The sequence below is a fragment of the Protopterus annectens genome, chromosome 11.part0 (assembly GCF_019279795.1).
Source record: "Protopterus annectens isolate FY-2018-M chromosome 11.part0, PAN1.0, whole genome shotgun sequence".
Lineage (NCBI taxonomy): Eukaryota > Metazoa > Chordata > Ceratodontiformes > Protopteridae > Protopterus > Protopterus annectens.
The window spans coordinates 1,143,813,200-1,143,829,719 of NC_056745.1; the positions used below are offsets into that span (position 1 = coordinate 1,143,813,200).

The 16,520-nt window shown below is 39.3% G+C and overlaps 1 protein-coding gene across 1 annotated transcript in view; it reads left to right on the forward strand.

Annotated features, from left to right (window-relative positions):
* LOC122815037 (gamma-secretase activating protein) overlaps positions 1–16,520 on the forward strand; it is a 1,452,063-nt gene that overhangs the window by 589,820 nt on the left and 845,723 nt on the right. Inside the window, exon 9 of the mRNA XM_044087286.1 lies at positions 3,454–3,536. Coding sequence (XP_043943221.1) covers positions 3,454–3,536 — 83 coding nt within the window. The remainder of the gene's footprint in view (positions 1–3,453; positions 3,537–16,520) is intronic.

Consider the following 16,520-nt stretch of genomic DNA (forward strand, 5'->3'; position numbering starts at 1 on the left):
GAGGTGTTTAGGTGAGATGGCAGTGGAGTTTTTAACTAGATTGTTTAATGAAATCTTGGAAAGTGAGAGGATGCCTGAGGAATGGAGAAAGTGTTTTCGTACCGATTTTTAAGAATAAGGGTGATGTGCAGAGCTGTAGTAACTACAGAGGGATTCAATTGATCAGTCACAGCATGAAGTTATGGGAAAGAGTAGAGGAAGCTAGGTTAAGAAGGGAGGTGATAATTAATGATCAGCAGTATGGTTTCATGCCAGGAAAGAGCACTACAGATGCGATGTTTGCTCTGAGAGTGTTGATGGAGAAGTTCAGAAGGAGTTGCATTGTGTCTTTGTGGACTTAGAGAAAGCATATGACAGGGTGCCTAGAGAGGAGTTGTGGTATTGTATGAGGAAGTCGGGAGTGTCTGAGAAGTATGTAAGAGCGGTACAGGATATGTACGAGGGTAATGTCACAGCGGTGAGGTCTGCGGTGGGAGTGATAGATGCGTTTAAGGTGGAGGTGGGATTACATCAAGGATCAGCTCTGAGCCCTTTCTTATTTGCAATGGTGATGGACAGGTTAACAGATGAGATCAGACAGGAGTCCCCATGGACTATGATGTTTGCAGATGACATTGTGATCTGTAGGGAGAGTAGGGAACAGGTGGAGGAGACCCTGGAGAGATGAAGAGATGCTCTAGAGAGAAGAGGAATGAAGGTCAGCAGGACTAAGACTTGTGTGTGTGAATGAGAAGGAGGATAGAGGAATGGTGAGGATGCAAGGAGTAGAGGTGGTGAAGGTGAATGAGTTTAAATACTTGGGATCAGTAGTTCAGAGTAATGGTGAGTGTGGAAGAGAGGTAAAGAAGAGAGTACAGGCAGGATGGAGTGGGTGGAGAAGAGTGTCAGGAGTGATTTGTGACAGACGAGTACCAGTAAGAGTGAAAGGGAAGGTCTACAAGAGGTAGTGAGACCAGCTATGTTATATGGGTTGGAGACAGTGGCATTGACAAAAAGGCAGGAATCAGAGCCTGACATGGCAGAGCTGAAGATGTTAAAATTTGCACTGGGTATGACGAGGATGCACAGGATTAGGAATAAGTATATTAGAGGGTCAGCCCAGGTTGGAAGGTTTGGAGACAAAGCCAGAGAGGCAAGATTATGTTGGTTTGGACATGTGCTGAGGAGGGATGCAGAGTATATTGGGAAAAAAATGCTAAGGATGAAGCTGCCAGGTAACAGGAAAAGAGGAAGGCCTAAGATAAGGTATATGGATGTGGTGAGAGAAGACATGCAGTTGGTTGGTGTGACAGAGCACGATGCAGAGGACAGGAAGAAATGGAAACAGTTGCTCTGCTGTGGCGACCCCTAACGGGAGCAGCCAAAATAAATAAATAAATAAATATTAAATAAATAAATATATATATATATATATATATATATATATATATATATATATATATATATACACACACACACACACACACACATATATAAAGATCATCATATCTTGGAGAGAAGTTAATATTCCAAGAAATAGCTTTCTCGGACTTAGTATATGTAAGTCCAGATTTTTCTCATTAGTCTCCACATTCCAGGACTCAGCATCGTGAGCCCTGACATTTAAAATGATGTATCATGTATATGAAATGCTGGAGTAAAGCAATATCTTTTTAACAAGTATGTTAGGTAAGGTTATTCAGGCTGTATATGTAAGTGTAATTCACTGTTACGTAATAATTCGTTAGTGGCACAGTAGTGCAGTGGCTAGCATTGCTGCTTACCACTGAGAGGTTCTGTATTTCCTTTGTCAGCTGGGGTACCTTCAGAATGGAATCTAGCTGTCTTTCCTGCATCCACTTGGATTTTCTCTCCATTTTCCTTTCACCTCCCAAAGGCATGCTGTAGGTGAGTTGACATTCTCCATATTTACCATAGGTGTGCATATCGTATGTCAGTGAGTGAGAATGTGCTTTTGGTTATGGACTGAATGCCCAGTCCAGAATGGGCTCCAGTAACTTACACACTGGTTGGCTGCCAGGATACGTCTCCTTTGTCCAGGTTACCATAAAAGGATAAAGTAGGTTAAGTGAAAATGAATATATGGATGGATGGATGGATAATTATTTACAGGTATTTGAAGAAAAGCATGTAATTATTGCTAATTGATATGCCAGGAGTTCTGCCTGTAGAAATAAGGCAGTCATAAGACAACATTTGAAAAGAATGAGCATTTAGATTGTTAGAACAGACATGTCAATTTAAAGACGATTGTAATGTAGTAAAATAAAGCTTTGGGAAGGACAGTGCCAGACATCAGAATATGTGACAGGTTGCTCTAGATGTAGCTTTTCTTTAGTAGCATTTAGAAGCCATCTTCTATGCCTATGACAGTGGTGTGACGAGATCATAGTAGCTTGTTCTAATTTGTAGGTAGGTCAAGGATAGGTTCTTTGGCCACCATTTTTGAGTTAGTTAGGAATGTGCAGTGTTTTTTTGCCACTGATCTGAGCATTCTGATCAATTCATTCCTACTTATGAGTATGCACAAACTTAGACAATGCTTAAGAGGTGCTAGTTTATAAACAAAATGTGTTGATTATTTAGAATATTTCATTTAAGGTCGTTAATTGTGCTTTTGTTAGTGTGGTACAGTGGTGCATAGTGGATGAAAAGTTAGTACCAAGTCTCAACCTGATTGTAGGCACTGCTGAATTTTCAACCATGTATTTAGATTTTCCATAATTTTGATGCTGTGCAATAGTCTGGATATTAGCAGTGTATACAATAGAGTAAGTACAGTGTCAGGTGTAAAAAAATTGATGTAATTCTATATATGGCTTCCATTTTACAGCTGGTATCATTAATTGAACTGATATAGTCTTTATAAATTAGCCATTTATTTAGAAATATTCCTAGATATAGGAGAAAATACTGCAAGGAACCACCACGATGTAAAATCCACAGTTTAATTGGAAGAACAAGCGCTTTCACACACCATCCCGGTGTGCTTCATCAGGTTACCTATTCCTAGATACTTATAGTTGTCTGTCATATGGTACCTCATATACTCATGATCTTAGGTATATGGAGGTATGAAGCACTTGTTTGCCATGTCCCTGTTTCTGAAAGCATTTGTTTTATGATTTCTTTCCTTATTTTTCAATCAGGATAAATTTAATGGTACAGATCCATTTTATAAGGAGTCTAGGCCCACATGTGGGTCACAAAACATTGTTCTGCACACTTGCACTGTGCATACAAACATACAGTCACTGATGTACTAAATAACATGTCATGTGCTTCAGAAGAAAAGCTAGGAACTAAAGTTGCAGTTTGTGCTAGAATGACTAGCTATTTCAGTAGAGAAGAAACATTGTTTTCACTTCATGGACCAGTGTTATTTGTAATGTAATTCACTCTGTATGATTTATGTCCTTCTAAACCTCTGTTTACTTTTTCTTTTCTTCACAGCTTCTCTGTATAGAAGAATGTGTCCAGAATCAATCAACCTTGATAAACTTTTACCATATACCTCTTTAATGAAGTGGGAAGGGGTAAGGTGTTTTCTTTGTTTTACAGAGTATGCATGTGTCTATATAAATTTAGAATTAAAGTCTAACTGTAGTGTCTGTCTTGGCAAATGTTTCCTCCTTTCACTTGAGGTTTGCTGTCCAATTAATGTTTCAAAGGTTATCAAATCTTTACTGGGAAGGAGGTTGTATAGACTCATAAAGTCCAGCTTTAAAAATGAAAATAATTTTTCTTGTTTTGAATTTCACGTTGTCCACAAATAATATTTTGATGACTTAATTATGTGTACCAGCCATGCAAAACGTGCTCTCTGGCTGTTCCCTTTGGCCTCCTACTGCAAGTTTTGAAGCAAATCAGCAATACCATTTGACACAAAAAAACTTTTGACAAAAGAATGCATTCTTCAGTTTGTCACTGACCTCTACCCACATCTTAAATGCAGTGACTGAGCACCAGATACATTTAAAGGCCGGGTACAGCCCACATTATAAGTTAGTAAAACCAAACAAGAGTATAGGCATATCCAAGCACATTGGGACAGGAAGTACTTTTTTAAGTAAAAACAGGTAATTTGCTTACGTTCTGATAGATAATATTTGCATTTGGAGTATTTATCTCACCATTTTAAAATGTAGTGAATAAATGAAAAGTGATCTCCATCCAAAACTTGTGCAACAAGTTGTACTTGCTTTAATATACATCAGTCAGACCTCAGTAAGCACATGTAAAACTCCACCTTTCACAAAATACTCTGTTGGTCAGGGCTGTATGTTTTGTTAACTGTGCCTTGATCTAGCCATCTATTTCTTTAGTTTTATATTATTTATGTGTAACTAGAATTAATGTCTTATTCTTGGCACTCAGAATATATAAATTATAATGATTGTAAATAATGCTAATGCATGCAGTTTTAATATAAAGCTGCAGTGACTTCCCAGGAACAAGTATTTGTATTGTGTACCCATGTTTGTTTTGTAGAAGGAACAGTTTTAACAGCATGTCATTTTGCCTTACTTTTCACTTAACCTGTTTCCCCAGTGTATTATGGTCTGGCTAGCATACATTGACAGCCTGTTCTGTACCGACAGATACACTGTGTCCCAAAACAAAGCTGTCACTTGTGCATATTTTTATTGTAATTTAATGCACAATGATCCGTTATAATGGAAGTGAAAAATGAATAGCCTTTGCTTCAGCTAATGAGTGCATCAGTTATTTAGGTTTCTGCAAACCTTTTCAAGCTAACTGGAATTTTTAACTTAATGTAATCCATTTGCAAAGTAAATGTTTCCTTGTTCTTCTTCCCTCTGAAAATAGTTTAGCCTACCATTAACTTCTGAGTTTACAGTTTTGCCGTAGTGATACTTGCCTTTTTAGTGCAAGCACCATAGGTTAGATAACATGCAAAGCATATATTTATATTTGTATGTCTGGGTGTGCGGTATATATTTGTGTGTATGTATCCCATTCCTTCAAGTTTTGCTAAGTGGTTAGCATGCAGCAAGAATGAAATAGTTTATAAGGAAAGTAAACTCTTTGTCTTGGATAGTTTCCATTTGCTCAGTTTCTGAACTCCCTCACTCATATTTTATTTTATTTTTTTTGTTAAATCTCTGTTATGACCCTTTCTGTTCTAAACTCAGGGGCCTTTTCTGTATGTCATAAAGTGTATAGTGATTTGTTTAGTCATGGTGATATATGTCTATAACTAAACTAAACCTTAACACAGTTTGTGCTAAAAATCCCATTCTTTGCAAAGAATGTGCAGATTAACTACAGACCTATTAGTCAATAGCCATGCTAAGTTGTCAGTGTATGCCAGCATTAGTCTAATTAAGGTTGCAAAAAAAACGCAGGTGCAATCTTCAAAAACACCCTGAGGATATATGACAATTCAGTGTCCATATATATCTCAGTATGTATTTGATACTGCACATTAAAATGTAGTTGTTTTTATTTAAAAGCCAAAAGAAACAATTTCATGTCTAAAACTATTTAAAAATGGCCAGTTAGGATGTTGTACAACAGCACCATGTTAAACCCTCAAGAGCCATATGCATAGAGAAGAGACTTTTTTATTAATTTAATAATAAAAATGAAAAGTCCTCATGTGAGTACAATCAGGAGCCACTCACTTTTGAGAGAATAAAGCTCATACCAGTTAGCTCTTCTTCAAACTGAGCCTTTTGTCAACATTAGCTACACTTAATTATTCATTCACAGATCTCTTTCACCTAATTTGCACTTAGAATTACTCCCCCCTACACTATCATTCCCATTCACAACCACCCTCCCCACCTAATCCCCACATCTGCCTATACCCACCTGCTACTTAATCCCCACTTCCCACAATTATTCCCCCTATACTGTTGTTCCCATTCACAACCGGCCTTCGCACCTAATCCCCACTTCTCATAGTTATTCCTCTGATACCTACTCCCCCACTTAATCCCCACTTCCCACAATTATTCCCTGTACCAAACTTATTCACATCTACCCTCTCAACCTAATCCATACTTCCCACAATTATCCCCCTATACCAATCTTATTCACACCTTCCACCTTTGTCCACTTTGTTAAAATACCTATACCTTGGTGCAAAAATGCACCTTAGTTTGTATTGCTTCCTCTGAAACATCATTTTCTATTATATGATATTCTTACCAAACTTTGCATGTCTACTGTTTTACAAGGACAAAGTTGTTAATATTTAACTTCTGCATGATTAATATTCTCATAACAATGTAATAGCAATCTTATGTATTATTTATAACATCTGTATAATATTTGTAAATAGTGCTTAACTACTTCTGTGTGTATTTATCAACTAACAATTTTTGTAAACATACCAAGTTTTGATGTTTTATACTGATGGACTGAACCTAAAAATGAAAATGATGCATTTAGATTATTATTCTACCTCCAATTAACAAATTACAGATGCAAATCAGTCATTCAATTAACCAATCAATCAAGGGCATTATGTATTCCTTTTTTATGTGTTTTGGAACATGGTGCTTACATTTTGCTACAGGGCAAAGAACTAGATAGGATTCTGCTAGGTTGGTCTTCATGTAACTTCTCCACACATTTGTTCAGCAAAGTAAACAGTAAGGAGTTTGTAACTAGTTTAGATTCACTGTTTAGCGAGTGTAGTGCTCTTTATGTCCACATCAACAGAAGATCATTATAACACAATAGTCCCTAAATGCATTTGAGCCTGTTCGTGGAAATGTTAGCATAACAAAAGATACAGTTTCCAAAGTATTTGAAACTTGAATTAACTGACTGACCCGTGTAGCACAGCAATAAGATTTCCTGGTGGTCTTCCGCAGTATAACTGGACAGACAGGCCTTTGACATCTGCACTAAACAAACACAATGGGATGAAGTTAAGTGCTACTTCCAGACCTTGTCCAAGTACAGTGAGGTACACAACCTTGTGGTACTTGTCCCATTGTGCCATGAATAGCATTACAACAGCAAGTAATGCTTAATAACCCCCAAATTTTAATAGCAATGTGATGTGAAAAGCCTCATTAAGCCGTAGAAAGACTGTGGAATTAAATGTAGTTTACCATATGTATTTCAGTGTTTTCCATGGCATCATTAAAATCTTCACCCCTTTCATATTCTGCTAACACTTGTAAAATATGAAAAAGCAATTCCTTAAAACTTTCAAAAATGAGAATATGCGTATACAACATGCTGTCAGTAAAACCTTGTTTTATCATGTATAAATGTTGACAAATCCTACAACAGAGCTGTCTCTTTCTATTTGTGTTATCTCAACAAAAACAATCACATTTTGTACAAAAACAAAATCAAGTTAATTTGTAAGTGTGCTTCAATATACAGAAGTTTGTACGTAAGACTTGAGGGGATTGTTATATAAAAAAGTGAATGTAAATATAATTTATCCACAATTGAGTATCGAGCTTTGAGTGATCTGGTTCCCTAGTGAAATTGTGGCACTCGAAATGCTGAGTGCAGAAATGCCAAAAAAAAAATACAGTTGAATAGCGAATCTCGAACATTGCTCTTCCCTTTAAACTTCTTTACCCTGTACCCCCAAACTTATATATGCCAACTTCAAGATCGCCGTACTTTGGAGAAAAGGGAATATTCCAAGAAATGGCAATCCCAGACTTAGTATATGTAAGTCCACTTTTTTTTGGTTATTTAGTCTGTGTTTTAGGACTCACTTTAGCAGGTCCTGACATTTCATATGGTTACCGAATGAGCTGTTTAATAATAACCAGATTTGTATTACTAAAGACGATAAAATGGGTGATGTGGTCATTTTTAATGAGAATTGATTATGCCACCTGGCAATGTGAAAATTAGCTTTAGTTGATTATTACTGTTGAACTAATACCCCAACCCCATGTGCAAAAGTGGGAAAAAGGGGGTTGTGAATGGACAAAAGGATAGATGGATGTATATGATGGAAATGTTTTGCATGCTCAGTGAAGAAGACTTGTATGTAAATTCCTATCTGGTCCTGTTTTTTTTTTTTTTTTTAACAAATCAGTGAGGTCCTCATAGGAGGAAAGTGTTTCATGTAATTTCTATAATTAGCAGATATGAAATCCCATTCTGGGTCAAGAAAAGGGATAAGGAAATAAGTAAAACAAAATTAATATTTAGAACTGTTCCTGTTTAGTGCTAAAACTGTCTATCCTACTAATTTGTCAAGTCTGTTCTGTAGGAATTAGAAGGGAATGCTGTCCTGCTGCACTGTGGAAGTTGGTTCCATATAGTTTAAGTAAATGTAATGGGGATAAGGCGAGACAAATGTAATGGGGATAAGGCGAGACTGAGGGAAAATGAATGTATTGAAAACTTCTAAATTATTGCGCCTGTCATATTATATATGTTTTTTGGATTCACGACTGTAAATATGTGTTTCTTTCATTAAATGTGTATATAACTCTTTTCTTTCAGTAGTATAAAACTGTTTACTGTAATATGGATTTATTTGCTGTTGGTCATACTGTCTATCTCCTTGACAAGCTTAATTACCTTACTCATGGAGTAGAGCTGTCCGTGCATTCTAATAGTATGTTTTAAAAGCAAAGATAAAAGTTCATCATATTGATCACTGTTGCAATAGCCAGCCTTAGCTGTATGAGTTGTATCTTGCCAAGGAAGTAACAACTGGCCAGCTTCCAAAGCTTCATGGCACCTTCCTTGCACCCAAACTGTCAGGCAGCTCGAGAGGTGTTTAGATATGAAGTCCTTCAGAGCTTTATTGTCACCAAAGAGTGCCCTCCTATAAGGCTTTCGGGGATTGACAGTTGGCTTGATGCTGTTCCTTTGCTGGGCATAAAAGTTCCCTTTGGAGGAATAATCTTCTATTTTCTAAAGTCTGCTTGTGTTTTATCACCTTTCTCTTCAGGAAAGTTATGTTAAAGCTAGGAGTTTTGCATTTTAGCAGAGTGTCATGGGACTGTATCATACTTTTAAACGGGAAGGCTCTTTTTCCTCTCAGTTTAAAAGTTGTATAAAGTAACCGAAAACATTTTTTATGTGGAGAAATTGTGCATTTTACTTTTGGGGGGCTATCAAAATGTTTTAAAGTGCCTTTACTGTGTTTTTCTGTGGAAAAGTGACTTTTAAAGACTTGTAGTTTTTACAGGGATTTACTGCTTGTCTTGCCCTGAAAGAGGCACATTTTCAACTTGATAATGGAATAAACTACTGGTTCCATGGTAATTCCTTTTTCAAGCCAAAAAAAAAGAAACGTTAAACAAACTGCCTTTGCCTTCACAGTAGGCTAGCAATTTGTCTCAGCTGCAAGTGGGTGAGGTGAGTGACTCTGTTGTTGTCATTTGTTGTACCTCAAACCACACATCTTTTACCCTAGATCCCTGTGGTGTAGCACCTACAGCCATTACTGACTCGGGGGTTAGCCATGTTGTCTGAGGGTTGTTGATGTTGCCTGGGGAAGCTGCCGCTACCATTAGTAATATGGTTGACCCCATTTTTATTATCAAAAAGAAACAGAAAACTAAGCATGTGTCTTCTCTTCCTAACAATTTCCTTAGACAAGATTATTTTACTAGGTCTGGCTCTCTGTTTAATTCAGGCTAATGTTTCTTCATATAAAGTGGTTTCTGTTAAAAGAAAGAGGAATGCTTTTCCTGAGGAGATTCAAGATTCTGAATCTGAACAGGAAGATGAAGGGATGGATACAGGGTTTTCTCCTCAATTTTTTGGTTTCGTACCCAAGGGAGAGCTGAGTTTTTGATCCTCCCTGTGATGGTTTCTCTTTCTCTGAGACTGTTGCTAGAATGTGCCAGTGTTTTCAGTTAGAGAACACTGTGGTTTCTTAGTCTCTCAGAAAAATACTTTGAGTTGTTACAGAAGAAATTTCAAGAGCCTGAACCCATTCCTTCTTTTCTTTTGGCTATAGAGGATCTGTGTGTGTGTGTTACTGCCTGCAATTTTCTTGATAGTCAGCCAACTGCCCCTAAAAAGGCAGATAGGATGTATGAAGTCTTTTAAGTTTTTATACATTGTTCCCAAAGCTGACCCTGTAGCTGTAGCTTTAGTTGACCCCTCTGCTGCTAAGCACTTATAATTCCAGTTCTACTCTTTCTGACAAGAATGAGAAAATTGATTTATACCTATGGGAGCAAAGTGTATACTTCTGCAACTTGGATTTTCAAAATTTTGAATTGTCAGGTTCATAAGTTAGTTTGTTCTGACTAACTGTGAAAGTATGAGGAATGTTTTATCTGCAGTTTTTCTTGTGAGGAAAAATCTGCTTTAAATAATGTACTTTCTTCTGTTGTGCAGGTCAGTACTCATTGTTAACAGTGTGTGTATGACTCTGTTGATACTCCTTCCAGGGCTATAACTGCTGGTACTGTTTTGAGGAGGTTTGCATGGCTGCATTCCCAGAACCTTCAAGATGATGTTAAAATAATATTTTAAATTCCCCTTTGGATAGCGATGCAGTTTTTGGCTCCTTTGCTGCAGAGGTGATCAAAAAGTGTGATGAAAGGGATAAGCTGATCCAGGGAATTTCAAAGATTTTTCAGCCCTCCTTTTCCAAAGTTCTGAAAATCATTCATCACACTTATAGATGGCAGTGGGAGGAAATTCTTCCTTTGGGAGGGGGGGGGGGTATTCCTCATCCTTCAGATTAGACTCTGTTGTTTCTGCTGATTCTTCATTACATGCTGTTCCAAGAAATGATAGTCAGTTCCTCCTTCCCAGGTCATTCAAGGATGTTCTTAGTGCTAAACAAAGAAAATGTTTAGACACCATTTCTGGGTCTTCCTTTCCTAAACCTGTTTGTGATAGTGCCCAAATTCAAAATGATGTCACTTCACAGCCTGTTACCTCTTCTTCATCTTTCAAGTTTCCTTGTAACACTAGACTAAAAAGATGCTTATCACATCTCTGCACATCCAAACTTCAGATTTTTGGAAATGTTTTGTGTGTCTGGATCATACTGTCAGTTCTGTGCCTTATTGTATGGACTATCCACTGCACCAAGAGAGTTTGCAAACTGTCTAGCTGCAGTTTTAGCTCATTGCAGACTACAGGGTAGCCACATGTTTTCATATTTAGATGACTTGCTTATCTTTGCAGAGTCTTTTTTAAAGTGTCAGCAATCTCCCTCTTGAGTCAGAGATCTCTTACACAGGCTGGGATTCCAAGAGAACATTCAGAAGTCTTTCTTGATTCCTTCACATAGGATTGTGTTCCTCGGAAGTCAACTAGGCACCCCAGTTCAAAGATCTTTTCTTCCACAGGAAAAAAATAGATCTATATCTAGATATATTTCTAAGGTTTTTCACTCAAACATTCGTCATTGTGAGGGAATATTCCAGGATGTTGGGTCTCATGGCTTCTATGAATCTCATGATATCCCATTCAAGACTCCACATGAGAAAAATACAGTAGTATAAGAAGTCTTTTAGTTCCAGCACCAATACCCTTTGTCTTTTCAAATCTCAGTGCTGGGGTTTGTTAGAAGATAAATCATTTGGTGGAGACAACAGATATCCTTAAATCCAGGTCCCCCCTTCTCCCTCCCTGTTCCAAAGCAGTCAGTCAACACAGATGCCTTGGACTTTGCTTGGTGAACAGTTTCAGGTGGAATAAAAGTGCAGAGTGTGTGGGAGACCAAGGACAGGTGCAAGCACATAAATATCAAAGAGATGCTCGCCCTGATCAAGTCACTCAAGGATCTCTTCAAGTTGTTACAGCCACTTGGTACATCAACAAGCAGGGGGGAGCCAGGTTGTTCACCCTTTGCAGATTAGCCATGTTAGCTTGTGATATAACTTCATAGAACAATCTTACTCTATAGGCGTCCTACATTCTGTCCAAGAAAAATGTTTGGCAGACAAGTTAAGCAGGACCACAACAGACTCTCATGAATGGAAACTAGATCAGGGGGTCTTCTAAGTTTTGATCCATCTGTGGGGAGTTTCTCAAGTAGACCTCTTTGTCTTCTTTCTGTACAATCAACTGGCAAGATTCTTTTCCAGGACTCCTTGCAAGAAGGCCTGGAAGACAGATGTCTTTTCTTTTTCTTAGACAGGAATGTTCCTCTATGCTTTTCCATCCTTTCCACTAACATCCAGGGTACTTCTGAAGATTCAGAAGGAATCCTCCAGAATGATTGTGATGATTCCCTTGTGGCCCAGGCAACCATGGTACTTCCTTCTTTTGGAAATGGCTAGGGGCAGTTACCACAAGCTTCCTCACAGACTTGATCTACTTACGCAAGAACAGGGGTGTTTGATACATCCAACATTAAACAACTTCACTTGACCTGAGGCTTCAGTCAGCTAAAATAGATGGATTTTTCCTTTACATCAGTCTGTCCAGACAAATTATTCTATGTTCTTTCCCTATGCAATTGCTCTACTGACTCTCATATATAATAAGATTTTCTTACAATAAGAGTTTTTATTTGTTCATTCATAAAACCTTGTAGCTGATGTGTTGTTTTATTACTGAAGTGCATGCTCAGAGAATTGGTGTAACTGTTGGTAGGTTGCTTGGCTAACATTTATTATAATGTAATGCTTGTTGCTCCATATATAACTGAGGTCTTGATATCAGATTAATAATCTTACTGGTGGCAGTATGACCATGAATACAGAACAGGGGTATTTCTAAGAAGGCATTCCTGACCTCTCCTGGGACACTTAGTAAGACTTGTTTGTATGAAAAGAATCATCATGGTTTCTAGGGTGGGATAAATGGAGAGACAGTCCCATTGCAGGTTGTTAGGGGGGATCAAATGGTGATTAGTCCCTGCAAATCAAGTGTTGTGATCACATTTTTTGGGCAGGTGGGAAAGAGTCAGTAGTGGTATTGATCTAAGGTAAAGATCACAGCTGCTTAAATGACTTGCTTGCAGTGTGTGTGTGTGTGTGTGTGTGTGTGTGTGTGTGTGTGTGTGTGTGTGTGTGTGTGTGTGTGTGTGCGCGTGTGTGTGTATTAGGAACTATAGCAAAAAGATAGTATAGTTGTTTGCTACAGTTTCTGAAATGTGTCAGACTGTGAAAGAGCTATTGTGTAGAAACACAATATTATTATGAAGTATAATACTCTGTGTCCATATGGACTTAATAAGGAGTGTAACTGGCATAGTTTTATTTGACTAGTATAGCTTTAATATTTTGAATTTTTTACATAATTAATTGTTTAATTGTTTAATTGCATCTGTTATATATATTGCTTAGAATGAGTTTTGTATTTTTTTACTCTGTAAAGGCTGTGGCCGAGGCGCTAGAGAAGTTGAACTGAAGAGTTGAACTGCTCATTAAATTTTATGAAAGTAGAGCTGTTACTCATTGGTATTCTTTGGTTGTTGCTATATTTTATGATTCTCAGATATTGTTGTTGCTTAATAATACCTCTTTGTCCTGAGGACATAGGTTCATAGGTTCATACTAGCCAGAATGTGTTTGGCTTTCGCCACCCATTTTAAATTTATTTTGCTGTGCCCTTTTTCGAGGTTAGTATACTGTGCCTCTGTCTAAGCAGTGACACAGAAGTGATACCCGGGGTAAACCTACGATCTCCCATCCACTCATCAAGATTCCTCTTGAAGAGAGTCAATGAGGGACTCTGCCTAACCTGGACTGGGATTTTATTCCAGAGTGAAGGGAGTCTCTGGGTTATGAATCTGTCCCTCCAGCATGTCCTATTTATTTCAGTGCTGAGGTTCAAGTCTCTCGAGCACGTAGCTCAATGGGATTTGGATTTTCTGAGGTGCAGCATGTCCATTAATTCGGGTTGGACATGGCTTTGTCAGGCACAGATCGCCTCTGAACAGGCGGTATGCCACTGAGTAGAGCTGGAGTTTCTTTAACCGGGCAGCATATGGCATCTGTTTGAGCCCTTTGATCCTCTTGGTGAGGTACTTTTGGGGTCTTTCCAGTTGCTGCAGGTGTCTGGTAAGGTACATCCCAAAAGGGGCATTGTACTCAATTATGGGCCTGATGAGGGATGAGTAAAGAGGCACGATGACCTCCCCTGATCTAGATGCGAATCCCTTCATGATTAGGTGGGCTATATAAAATGTTTTTCTAACCACTTTGGCCACGTGGTTGTCAAATGAGAGATTGCTATCAACTTGGATCCCCAGGTCCCTAATTACTTCTTCTGTACTTAATGGATTACCACCTATGTGGTAATTTGTGCGCATGGTGAAGAACGTCTCAAAAGCAAACTTCACACTTCTCAAAACCGAGGTGGAATCCTTCAAAGCCCCGGGGCCAGTGGAAAATACGGCCCAAACTGCAGAATCCTTTACAAACGCATTCTGTGAACACCTACAGGAATGCAGGGATCATGCTATCCCAAATAAAACCAAGACTCACTCCTCCAAAGGCAAGAGAGACCTGTCTGGTGGACCCCAGCCATAAATAAGCTGTACAACAGAAGGAGGAAGCTACTACATGATGGAGCAAAATCCCAAAAAGGGAAGGCATCTCTGATCAGTTCTAGCAAGAAACTACGATCCCTCATAAAATCATCTAAGGCCAGCTTCGAAAGAAAAATTGCAGAGGACGCTAAAGATAATCACAAGGCCTTCTTTAGTTATGTCAAGAACCTGGGTGGCAACTCCCAGATAAGCTCTGAGTTAGTGCAAAATGACAAAAAATACACTGAACCCACAGACATTGCCAACATCCTGGCAGACAGGTTCAGTGCAAACTCCCCCCCCTTCCCCCCCCAAAAGAGCAAATGTCTATCCCAACAGAGTGTAGCCTCCAAGACATCACAGATGCACAGGTGAGAGCTGCCCTCTCCAAAGCAAAAAACACAGCATCAGTGGGACCGGACGGTGTCCCGGGCTGCATCTTACACTAGCTCCAAGATGAACTGAACCCTCACATAAAGTCACTGTTCAATCTCAGCCTTACTACAGGATATGTACCCAAGGAATGGCGTACAGCAACAGTGGTCCCACTCCACAAAGGTGGTGCCACAACGGACCCCAGAAACTATCACCCTATAAGCCTGACTAGCCCGGTCTGCAAAGCTATGGAGCGTATCATCAGGGAACTCATAAACAAAGACATTGGAAACCTCCAAACACTGGATCCTACCCAATTCGGCTTTGTTAAGGGCAGATCCTGCCTCTTGAACCTGGTCGACGTCTTTGGAACAGTCACCAAGGCCATAGACGAAGGGAAGGTAGTCCACACAGCCTACCTGGACCTCGCAAAAGCCTTCGACACAATACCCCACTCGGGCATCATAAATAAGCTCACCAGCTTAAATATCAACCCCTATGTCACAAGATGGGTTGCAAACTGGCTCAGGGATAGAACCCACATGGTCAGAATTACAGGTGCCATGTCAGACTCTAAACCAGTTACAAGTGGCGTCCCACAATGCTCAGTCCTGGGACCTCTCTTGTTCAGTATAAATTTCTCTGAGGTACAAGCTAACACGGGAGGACTATGGCTGACCAAGTTCACAGATGATTGCAAACTGGGTGCCATAATCGACTCGCCGACTGACACAAGCATCCTCCAAAAAGGTCTCACAGAGACAGATAACTGGTGCCAGAGCCATGGCCTAAAGCTAAATGCCAAAAAGTGCATAGTCATCCCCTTTGGGAAAAACAACATGCCCACAAATTACCACATAGGTGGAAATCCATTAAGTACGGAAGAAGTAATTAGGGATTTGGGGACCCAAGTAGATAGCAATCTCTCCTTTGACAATCACATTGCCAAAGTGGTTAGAAAGACCTTCTATATAGCCCACCTTATCAAGAAAAGGTTCACATCTAGATAAAGAGAGGTCATTGTGCCCCTCTATTCATCACTCATCAGGCCCATAATTGAATACAATGCCCCATTTGGGATGTACCTTATCCAACACCTGCAGCAACTGGAAATACCCCAAAAGTACCTCACCAAGAGGATCAAGGGACTCAAACAGATGCCCTACGCGGTTAGGCTAAAGAAACTCCAGCTCTACTCAGTTGCTTACCGCCTACTCAGAGGCGATCTGTGCCTGACGTATAAAGCCATGTCCAACCCAGAATTAATGGACATGCTCCACCTCAGGAAATCCAAATCCCTTAGAGATACATGCTCCAGGGACTTAAACCTCAGCACAGAAATACATAGGACATGCTGGAGGGACAGATTCATATCCCAGAGGCTCCCCTCACTTTAGAACAAAATCCCAATCCATGTTAGGCAGATCCCCTCAATGACTCTCTTCAAGAGAAATCTTGACAAGTGGATGGGAGATCGTAGGTTTACCCCTGGGATCTCTTCTGTGTCCCTACTAGACAGAGGCACAGTAAACTAACCTTAAAAGGGCTATCTTCTGTGACCTACTATACAGAGGCACAGTCAAATAATCTAAAAGGGTGGTGAAAGCCAAACACACTCTGGCTAGGCTTGTAAATGCCCTAGGGCAGATAGCCTAGTATCAGCCTATGAACCTATGAAAGGGGTGTAGTAATAGCAAACAGAATGCTGAGGCCTACTTTCAAGGGACAT